The sequence below is a fragment of the Gigantopelta aegis genome, chromosome 7 (assembly GCF_016097555.1).
Source record: "Gigantopelta aegis isolate Gae_Host chromosome 7, Gae_host_genome, whole genome shotgun sequence".
Lineage (NCBI taxonomy): Eukaryota > Metazoa > Mollusca > Gastropoda > Neomphalida > Peltospiridae > Gigantopelta > Gigantopelta aegis.
In genome coordinates this window covers 15,379,090-15,390,700 of record NC_054705.1, presented here as the reverse complement: position 1 = coordinate 15,390,700, position 11,611 = coordinate 15,379,090, and the positions used below count along the sequence as shown (strand labels likewise).

Sequence of the window (11,611 nt, the reverse complement as noted above, 5' to 3'; positions counted from 1 at the left end):
CAAATCAAATCCCATAGACGACAATAGTAACATATGTGGCTAAAACTCCTACCTGCAACGTATCAACCGACATAAACGTCACGGATATAAATACTACCACCCCTTACACTTAAAGTGAATCAGAAAAAAATGGGGGTCAAGCTGCTCGTTTCTGAGATAACGGGTAGCGTCTATGACTACCCTAGTTTCGCACAAAATTCAAGTACTTTTTTTTACAGGTACCCCATACATGTTTCAAGCACAAGGCTACTTGACACATTGGTACTAGATGAAATAAAATTGCACATTTTTTTTACCCAGATGTAACTTTTATTTTTTACAACCAACACACTCACATTTATAACCAATCACAGGACCTGTGGTGTTCACTTCTCTATCAAAAGTTGGGTGCACCTCGAACTTTGACCCAGCCGGAAGTTATTTGGTTTAGTACTACCTACAGACACTACCTTGAGGCACACCCATCTTCTGCGGGTGAATGTCGGATAAAGTTGATCCCACCCGAACTTTAAAAGATCTATCTTTTAAAAATTGAGAAATAAAAACTAGAAGTCAACCTCTAAGGCCCATTCCATGGAGGTCGTTTAAAATCCCATACTTCCACGTGGTATCGTAAACTTTCTCCAAATCAAAAAACACTGATACCAAGTGCTGATTATGGATGAAAGCTTCCCTACAAATCGTTTCAAATCTAACAAGATGATCAATCGTGTTACGTCTAGATCTGAACCCACATTGAACGTTAGTAAGCAATTTGTGAGATTCAAGATACCAGACAAGTCTATGATTGAACATTCGTTCCATGGTTTTACAAATGCAACTTGTCAATTCCTCCATAGAGAAATGCATGTTGTATACTTCAGCATTTTAAGATGAAAAATTAATGGACTGCTTTTCAGCTTTAATTCTGACAGATGTAAAAGCATCTATACTGAAAGCAGAAGAATAATTATGAGAAAAGTTGTCTGCCAATGCATTGGCAACGTCACGATGAGACGTGACATCAGTATCATTGACAGACAAATGATGAACTGTATTACTGGATTCTTTACCTTACGGATCCTATTCCAGACAGATTTCACCAATGTTTGTGAATTCAACTTGGAGATAAAATTTCTTCAAGATGTTTTCTTGTCCTGTCTAATCTCTTTGCGAGCCTTAGCCCTAGCAATATGAAATGCATCCAGGTTGGCCGCTGTAGGTTTGAACCGACCAAGCAACCTGTTTCGCTCTTTGAATGCAACCTTGCACGTATCATTAAACCGTGGTTTATTGAAATGCTTTGGTACTGTCCTTCAAGATGGAAGTGAACAAAGACATGGGATCATCAGCATCAGTAATGGTAAACTGTTGCAGTCGAGTGCTACACAAAACTGACCCCAGTTTGCCTTTACCAACTTCCACCTTTGAACCCTTTCAAGTGATGGAGAAATCAAGAAAAAATGAAGGATTATAAAGGGTTAAATCTATGGAAGTGAAAGATCCACTTGCAGAATGAAAATATGTATGATTTTTATCATTAAATAAAAGTAAGTCATTTTCGAGAATTAAGTCTTCCAATTGTTTACCTCTAATATTTACATCCACACATTCCCACAAAGTGTGGTAACTATTAAAATCTACCATAATAATAAAGGGAGTAGGGAGCTGATTAATAAGATCATGAAGATCCCTTGGAATAAAATTAAAATGATTACGAGGAGGTAAATAAACTGAACATAGAGTAATAGTGTTATGAGCCGTGACGTTTACAGCCACAACTTGTAAATTAGTATGTAATGTCACTGTACTCTGAGGAATGTTTTCATTAACAAGAATGGAAATACCCCCAGATGCTCTATTTTCAGTTTATTGAAATTTATGATACAGGTTAAATCCTCTCATGGTAATTTGATCAGTTTCCTTCAAGAAAGTTTCTTGAAGACACACAGCAAGAGGATTACGTGATGTAATTAAAAGACTTGGGCCTAAGCCCATGGCAGTTCCACTGTAGGAATTTATTTGCCATTGGGTGGAAGTATGGCCGTTATCTTAGGTTTTGGGGGTTGTCTTTGTGTTTGTAAATAAACTTGTAAATAAACTCATCTTCTAGATCATCCAAAAACTGAAACGAATTGCCAATTGAAACAGATCGCTGTTCAACGACTTTCAGAAAGTCAAATGTATTAATAGGCGCTACGACCCTGAACGAAAAACGATTCAGACATTGTGAAATTGAAATAAAATATTAATATTTATAGTGAAAAGATAGGTTACTATCTATCCCAAAATAAAGTGTCTAGTTAATAAAAACCGTACTTTTATTTTGTAAAGAAAAATGTGATTTTAAAAAAAGTACGTTTTTTTATTTGGAAACGCTTGTGTAACCAATATTCAGAATATTAAAATCAATTGTGATGTTATGTGTGCCCTCATATTATAAAAGTATCCTTTATCAACCAGTAAATGACGTTCTTTCCTATAATGCATGTATATAAAATCCATTTTATAATATAACGGTACGTAAACATACATGGATTGCAGGCCCGTTTCATTGATATTTTGAGTGAGGGGAACAATGTCTAACAACGAGTCGGTCTCTAGCGGTGGGTCACAAGCAATACTTTTTATCTTTATTTATATATTTGCACATTAAAAAAATTACATTTTCGTCCTCAAGTAGGGGAGCACAGGTCCATCTTCCCGGACTGTTTTAATAAACACTTCCATAGTCTCTTTATCAGAACTGTCAGGGCATTGAGAGTGTCAGAAATATCAGCTCAAAAAACACAGCTGTATGGCGTATTCATACTTTTTTTAAGCAACAGTGTCATTCATTATTTTTCTTTCTCTCTTTCTTTCTTCTTTTGTTTTTAACGAACTGTGTGTTTGGATACGCACACTTTAATAATTGTGTAAATAACAGATGATCCACGTAGTTCATGAATAAGACTGAAACGTTTTGTAAATACAACACGCGTTATCTTGGTATCAGACTCATTAACAGTAGGTGATCCTGATAATCCCGATATATAGTCCTACTAGGTTTGGAGCATGCAAATAAAAATGCATATACATGTAGTAACTTTAATTGTTATTTCATTCTATTTTATATCAAATAAATATATTTAAACTACTTTATCTTAATAATTAATACTTAAAAAAAAAAAAAAAAAAAAAAAAAAAAAAAAAAAATATTTTAAAAGTATTAGCCCGTTCAATTATAATCGAAAATGTAATTTTTAAGCAGCTTGGCAAAAGAAAAGTAAGTCTTCCTCAAACGCACTTCTTTATCGTTTTTAAATAAAAGACATCCCTACAGTATATATGTTGTTTTTAAATTCATAATCTTCTTCTAATTTATATGAATGATGTAATCGTATTCCTGTCTCTAGTAACCGGCCTCGGTGGCGTCGTGGTTAGGCCATCGGTCTACAGGCTGGTAGGTACTGGGTTCGGATCCCAGTCGAGGCATGGGATGTTTAATCCAGATACCAACTCAAACCCTGAGTGAGTGCTCCGCAAGGCTCAATGGGTAGGTGTAAACCACTTGCACCGACCAGTGATCCATAACTGGTTCAACAAAAACCATGGTTTGTGCTATCCTGCCTGTGGGAAGCGCAAATAAAAGATCCCTTGCTGCTAATCGGAAAGAGTAGCCCATGTAGTGGCGACAGCGGGTTTCCTCTCAAAATCTGTGTGGTCCTTAACCATATGTATGACGCCATATAACCGTAAATAAAATGTGTTTTGAATGCGTCGTTAAATAAAACATTTCCTTCATTCCTGTCTCTAGTTTCTCTTATTCTTTATTTTAAAAATCCGACCGCAGATGTCAAAGACATATGAGCGATACCAGGATGAACTCGCTTTGGTAGATACGAAAATGCTTTACATGCGTAAACTGATTAAATGACGATAATGATATCTTTATGTCTGTAGTAAACTTAGCACACGCCGGAAGCTTGGGGACTTTTGATATGTTAGTACTAATGCAGGGGCGTAGGCTAGGGGGGTTCGTCGCTGAAGCAAATGGTCCGCTTTCAGAACTAAAACATACAGGTTTATACATTTGGAGTTTCTGGTGGTGCAAAAACGGTCCACTTGGTTCATATTCGACACCCCCCCCCCCCCCCCCCCCCCCCCACCCACACACACACACAGGTCCAGATCATGCTACGCCCCTGTAATGATGTTAATTTCCGGCATAAACACTAATGTTCCTGGACTATTTATGATACATACTGCAACAATCCATTCTGTTGTAAACTTTAACGTGCGTGATGACAAGTATTTGTTGCAGGTCCACCATCCACCATGGCTCCGAGTCTTGTTCGTTTGTGTGTGTGAAAGAACCAAGGCGATCCTTGCATTTGTAGTCACCATCTACAGCATTTGAAGCTGATTTCCTCCATTGATTCTTGGACTCCGATGACTGAGTTGCAGTCATTCCTCTAGCCCAGTTGTAGAAACTCGTAGCTGAAACATCAAATGAAAGAAAGAAACAAATGTTTTATTTAAAGACACACTCAACAGATTTTATTTACGGCTATATTGCGTCAGACATATGATTAAGGACCACACAGATTTTGAGAGGAAACCCGCTGTCGCCACTACATGGGCTACTCTTTCCGATTAGCAGCAAGGGATATTTTATTTGCGCTTCCCACAGGCAGGATAGTACAAACCATGGCCTTTGTTGAACCAGTTATGGATCACTGGTTGGTGCAAGTGGTTTACACCTACCCATTGAGCCTTGCGGAGCACTCATTCAGGGTTTAGAGTCGGTGTCTGGATTAAACATCCTATGCCTCGACTGGGATCCGAACCCAGTACCTACTAGCCTGTAGACCGATGGCCTAACCACGACGCCACCGAGGCCGGTGTCATCAAACGAAGAGCCCACATGAAAAACGATCAGTCGCATTTCAGTTCTGAGAAATATTGGTTTTAAAGATATACTCTAACCTGCACACTCTATTGCTGTACGATGTTACCGGTTTCATACATCATATAATGGCCTCGTTCAGTTTATTTTTGTAATAATATTTTTAGTTTTTTTTAAAGTGGATATTGATAATTATTTGAGGGGAGGTGGCTGGACGTAGCCCATTGGTAAAGCGCTCGCTTGATGCGCGGTTGGTCTGGGATCGATCCCCGTCAGTGGGCACACTGTGCTATTTCTCGTCAAAGCCAGAGCACCACGACTGGTATGTGCTATCCTGTCTGTGGGATGGTGCATATAAAGGATCCCTTACTACAAATGGAAAAATTTAGCGACTGTGTCAAAATTACCATATGTTTCACATCCAATAGCCGATGATTAATAAATCAATGTGCTCTAGTGGTGTCGTTAAACAAAACAAACTTCTTGATAATTATTTCCTTAAAATGAATGGGGGGTTTTTCAACAATGAAGGCTACAAGCATAAATATTATTATAGTAGAATAACATACTGTTTCACACACTGACAATGGCATCATACTTCTGAAAGATTAAGATAGGCTAGTGAAACAAAATCTCCATTTCAGGGAAATGCGACCTTGAGGGTTTTTGTTCTGCTTTGAATTTGTTGATGTTGTAACACATTTCCAACCAACAGCTATAGCATTTTAATTACTATAAATTACATATATGAAATAAATTTTCTCACTTGGTATATGCATGAGTCTTAATATACAAAGTCTTTCTGTATAGAAGTGGCTAATCTAATTAAAATTAGCTCCACTGGTTAATTACTATTACCTGTGGATCTAACAGCACCCCGTTGGAGCTCATGTTCAGTTGACCCATCATTCCACCAATCAAAACCTTACTTGCAATATCATGCCAGTTATTGGAAAAGAATTTGAAAACATTCGGGATTATGCCGAGGGTATATACGAAATGATTCGGGTGAATTACGAAGTATGTCGGAAACGAATTTCTATATAGAATTTTATATAAAATTCGTTTCAAGACGAACAAAAACAAACCGTAATGGTATAGCCATAAAATATGTTTATACTAGTATACAATCCAGAGTTTATTACTGCACGTTTCCCCCTATTTTTAATGTTGAAATAGACCAACAAGTTCGCTTATTGCATAGTCTCGCCCGATATTTTTCGAATTTGTATGTTCCCAAATAACGCTATAAAAGGCAAAGTGTAATTGGTCGATATTTAAAGTGTTATTTGTAGATGAAACGTCCCTGGACATGGGAGTCCACGCAATGCTATTAGATCTATTGGTAGACCAGTAGAGCTAATTTTAATCAGATTGTAGAAGTGGATATATAAGCAGCGGCCGAGTACATATCCTTGGCTCACGAGGACTGGCTATTTGCACGTCGGTCGTATATTGTTGTGTGTTGTTTTGGGTTTGTTTTTTATTTTTTGTTTGTTTTTGTTTTTTGTGTGTTTGTTTTTGTGTTGTTGGGGTTTTTTTGGGGGGAAGCCCATTATAAAGTCATCACACCCCAATCTATAGACTTTTCATGCTATATGCACAGCTTACATATAACATATAGATATATAACTAGGAAACAAATTTGATAATGACTGCTTTAAACATTCTACATAGGATAAACAGACACTGGTATTTTGCAAACGTAAATGTATTCAATATGTACATTTAGTCGCCAAAAAGTCAGTCAGAAACATCTTACAACATTGGCTGCAAATTAACTCAGTACATTCCCTTTAAAGGCATATTGTCACAGACCACTGACCTATTTAATGGCATATTGTCACAGACCACTGACCTATTTAATGGTCTATCAAAGTATTACCTGAACAAACATAATTTGATTTGTTTCTAAATGTACTTTATTCAACCATCTTCATAACCACCATACTCCATTTCTTAATGATATTTTATAAAAAATAATTGAATTATGACAATGGTCCATAATTCAAAAACTAAAATTACCAAGAGGGTTGACATGGATTTCACTCCATCATGGTTCAGTTAAGGTGATGCAATAGCTAGATTTGGTTTCCAACAATTAATGTAATTTTTAGTTTATTATCATTTTTTTTTAGAGAACTAAGGTCCTTAAATCCGTGACAGTATGCCTTTAAATTATTACTGCTATCAGTACAACTATATAGTTTGAAATACACAAATTTCATTTTCATTTGTCCTTAAAATGCTCCATCTTGTTTGATTTTTTGTGTGAAATAGATGCTAAACATGTGTAGATGTATGACTGGTGTAACTGCTAGTCGCAGACGTAAACTTACTATATTTTTCGTAATTGATCTCTGGCACGTATGGTGTTCCATATACTTCAACTTCACATAGGTCGATCGCTCTGTTATTTCCGTCCATAGATATTCTAACGATCTGTCCTAGTACTGGGTGTACACAGGGTACCAGGCGTGAAACACCAGCTGTGATGTTTCCCTTGATGTGTCTGCAGTAGCCAGCATAACTGAATCTTCGGAAGACACGTGGGGACTCATTCAAAATATGAATCCAAAAGTCACCTAGTCGACTCCTTATAACTTAAAAGTAATAAACATATTATATTATCAATACGCAGAAAATGGTCTTTCAATATGCACATATGCATGAAATATGAAGAAAAATTCTGTTCGATTTTGTAATTTTAATGGTAGGAATACAATAGCGATTTTTTTTCCGTTATTTTCTATATTACTTCTAAATTGAACTGATTTCACAAATTACACGTATATATGTCAAATTATATTGACTTTCCAACGTTATCGGTGATACAAATTTCAAACATTACCGGTGCTACACATTATAAAACCTTAACTATACAGTCGAGCAATGTTGTGTCGATCTTGCTTGAGTCGATATCTCACTCGTGTCGATATGATTGGCTGATCCCGACCAAAGCGTGTATTAACTATCATATTTTTATCTCGCTTGAGTCGATACGACTGAGTCGATATTACGTTTGTTTCGATATAGTTTTGGGTCCCAACGTATTTTTACATGGAAAAATGTCTATATGTGTCGATAATAATATTATATGTTAAACTAAATAAAATATTTTAAAAGGTAGATATGAATTGCATGAAATGCTGTACCGGTATTGTAAGCATGTAACCAACCATCAAAAGAGTTGCCAACATTTAACTGTAAGCATGTGTTTTTTTTACCGTGATGTAGTTACTGTAACAGTTCAAGTGTACAATGAATGAATAAAATTATCTAAACCACCGAACAAGGTACAAAAATTGTCTTATTGACCGTAAATGAAAACGCTAGCAGATGACGATTGTTACAGAATGCAACTAGTCATAAGACTTGTGAAACAAATTGTGGACTGGTAAAAGTAGGATTAATTTATCTTCATAGGTTAACTAGTTGTTAATTAACAAAGAAGGAAGCGATTTATCTGTTTATTCAGTAACACCACGGTTTCCGCTATGCTGACTTTCTTATGGATACCGAGTCAAGAGATTCGTGTATCACACTGACGACCATTTCCATTATCATACCTAATAAGAAACGGTGTGACTTCACGTGCCGACAACTTTACCACCTATGCTGCCATGTTAGGGATTTCCTGGTCAGAAACTATGACAGATTTTTACAAAAATCAGTACAATTATAGATTCTCTGGTTATGAATTAGCTAATATAGCAAATTGCAGATTGATATCTTTATAATGAATTACCTTATTAGCATTCAAAAAGTGTCCGAAATCACATAACACAGTCGCGAATGTCAAAAATGGGACAACGGGCCCTGCATTTGATCAACCATAATTTCAAAACCAATTAGAATTTCACCCTATAATTTTGCACACCTCCATCATTTATATGGATGCACAAATTCATGAAATGTCATTAAATCGGAGATGGTCACCCGGAAAATTTTCTGGAATTTGGTTGTTTTGGCGTGGAATGGTCCTATTGGTAATACGGAATGGGGAACAGACCGTAAGGTTATGCTCCGTTTGTATGGATCTCTGGTGAGGTGAAAACTTGACTATGGATGTACTGTGTATGGGTCGGCATGCAAGTCTTACTTGCAGATGCTAGATCCTATACACAACCAGTGACTTAGGCTTTGTCTTGGTGCATTTAGAGCATCTCCTGTAGAGAGCTTGTAGGTGATGCACATGAACCTTGTTTCGGTGCTAGGCGTGCAAAGCTTTCTTTGCAGTATGCTATCAAGATTAAATCTTTGCCGAAACATCTTACACATGATGCGGTGTTTGATAACAAATATATGACATTGTTTGATGCAAGGCCGAATGTTATCCATACATTTGGTCTTCGCATTCAGCGTTTTTTGTCGCTTTCCAACATTGATTTATCAGACACTTTGGAAATTCCTTCATATTTTGTTTTACCACCTTAGTGTATTTCACCACCTAACATTGTGTTTGATTTTGCGCATCTAAAGAAAGATCGTACAGATGCTGTTGTATATAAACAAAGTTTCATGGAACACAGGTACCGTGATTACATTTCTGTGCATACAGACAGATCACGGGATGGGAATTCTGTGGCTTGTGCTAGTTTTTCCATCAGACACAATACTCTCCATGATACTGCCTGACTCAGCATCGATTTTTAGTGCTGAAGTTTGGGCAGTCATTAAAGCCTTAGAAGAAATAAAGGATTCCAGTGTTTCCGAATTTATTATTTTTACCGACTCACTTTCGTGTCTCCAAACTTTACGCAATATGAAGCTAGACCATTCCTTAATCGGGATGGTGTTACGAAAGTGTCTTTTTATCCATTGCCAATAAACATATTGTATTTTGTTGGATGCCCAGGCATGTTGGCATCAGGGGTAATGACAAGGCAGATTCTGCTGCCAAGTCTGCTTTGGATTTGCCTCATGCCAGGGTTGGTGTACCGTATACCGATCTTAAACATAGTATCAACCAGTTTATCTTTTCGACTTGGCAACATGATTGGGACAGTGCAGTTGCGAACAAGCTTCATGCTATCAAGCCAGTCTTGGAAGAGTGGCAGTCCTCCTATAGGCAGTGCAGGAAGGATGACATTGTCTTGTGTCGTGCTCTCATCGGTCATACTTACTTGATCCATTCATTTATCTTGAAGAAAGATCCTTCACCTCAGTGAACACTATCAGTAACTTCTGACTGTGCGTCACATTTTGGTGGAGTGTAAGCATTTGACAGAAACTCGAAAATATATATTTGGACAACAAAATATGATGGAATCATTTCGATTCCATCCAGAATTTGTTTTACAATTTTTACGTGATATTGATTTTTTACACTAAATTTTAATTTGATATATTTGTGATATTTGTATTGTGCACAGTTCTTTACACTGTGTTTTTATTTGACTCTTGAATTTACATATTGATGTTGATCATCACTTCATGTTTTGAGTTACCATAATTTGACCGGCCTCGGTGGCGTCGTGGCAGGCCATCGGTCTACAGGCTGGTAGGTAATGGGTTCGGATCCCAGTCGAGGCATGGGATTTTTAATCCAGATACCGACTCCAAACCCTGAGTGAGTGCTCCGCAAGGCTCAATGGGTAGGTGTAAACCACTTGCACCGACCAGTGATCCATAACTGGTTCAACAAAGGCCATGGTTTGTGCTATCCTGCCTGTGGGAAGCGCAAATAAAAGATCCCTTGCTGCTAATCGGAAGAGTAGCCCATGTAGTGGCGACAGCGGGTTTCCTCTCAAAATCTGTGTGGTCCTTAACCATATGTCTGACGCCATATAACCGTAAATAAAATGTGTTGAGTGCGTCGTTAAATAAAACATTTCTTTCCATAATTTGATACCCAATAGCCGATGTATGTTTCGTGCAGGGGTATCGTTAAACATTCATTCATTCATTCAAAGATCCTATAACATATAGCGTGTATACAGATGTCTTTTGTATAGAATAAAACTTTGGTGATCAACTAAAAAGGTCTCCTTTTCATATTGTTCTGGAGGACAACTGACCCTGCTACCCCCTTCGGTAGCTACGATCTTGTTTTCACATTGGTTATTGACACATATAATGGAACTAAAATAGTTCACAACAACAACAATTACACAACATACCACAGCAACGGGAGACAATGAGCACTTCTTCAATACGTATTTTCTGTTGAAGTTTCACATACCACCATGGGTTCCTAGAACTTTCAGTTGTAGAACAACTTCTACTATTCCAAGTATTAGTTCTATTGCCATCCACCACCCTCTCTGGATCGTCTACGGGGTCGAGTGATGATGATTGGTTGGCAGTTCCATGCAGTGCCCAGTTTTTGCGGTTCACAGCATTGTTGTACCACATGGTGCTCTTGGGGGCATGATACTTGTACTTAGACAAGTTCCCTGTGAAAACTGTACAAACAAAAATATTCATAAACAAATATAGTTTTGTGGCACACAACGATCAAACATAAAAAGACAGACAGACAGACAGACAGACAGACAGATATGGGTAATTCCAACTTCAAACGGAACTTTTCATCAAAACAAATGTTATGTAAAATGCACAATATTAAATAATTTGAATAATCTGTTATGTAAAATGCACAATATTAAATAATTTGAATAATCTGTTTCACAAGCAGCTTTTATTTTCCAATTCCATCCAGAACTTAAATTGCAATTTTTCTGTGATACTGACTTTCATTCTAAAATTTAATATTACCCATCTTTGATATTTGTGTTTTAT

At 37.1% G+C, this 11,611-nt stretch overlaps 1 protein-coding gene across 3 annotated transcripts in view; it reads right to left on the bottom strand.

Annotated features, from left to right (window-relative positions):
• The window catches only part of LOC121377317, a 166,255-nt gene that overhangs the window by 134,420 nt on the left and 20,224 nt on the right, over positions 1–11,611 (bottom strand). For all 3 annotated transcript variants that reach the window (XM_041505254.1, XM_041505255.1, XM_041505257.1), the window contains exons 3-5: positions 10,990–11,274; positions 7,207–7,470; positions 4,225–4,458 (exon numbers count right to left, since the gene is read on the bottom strand). In XM_041505254.1, the coding sequence (XP_041361188.1) occupies positions 4,225–4,458; positions 7,207–7,470; positions 10,990–11,274 (783 nt within the window). The remainder of the gene's footprint in view (positions 1–4,224; positions 4,459–7,206; positions 7,471–10,989; positions 11,275–11,611) is intronic.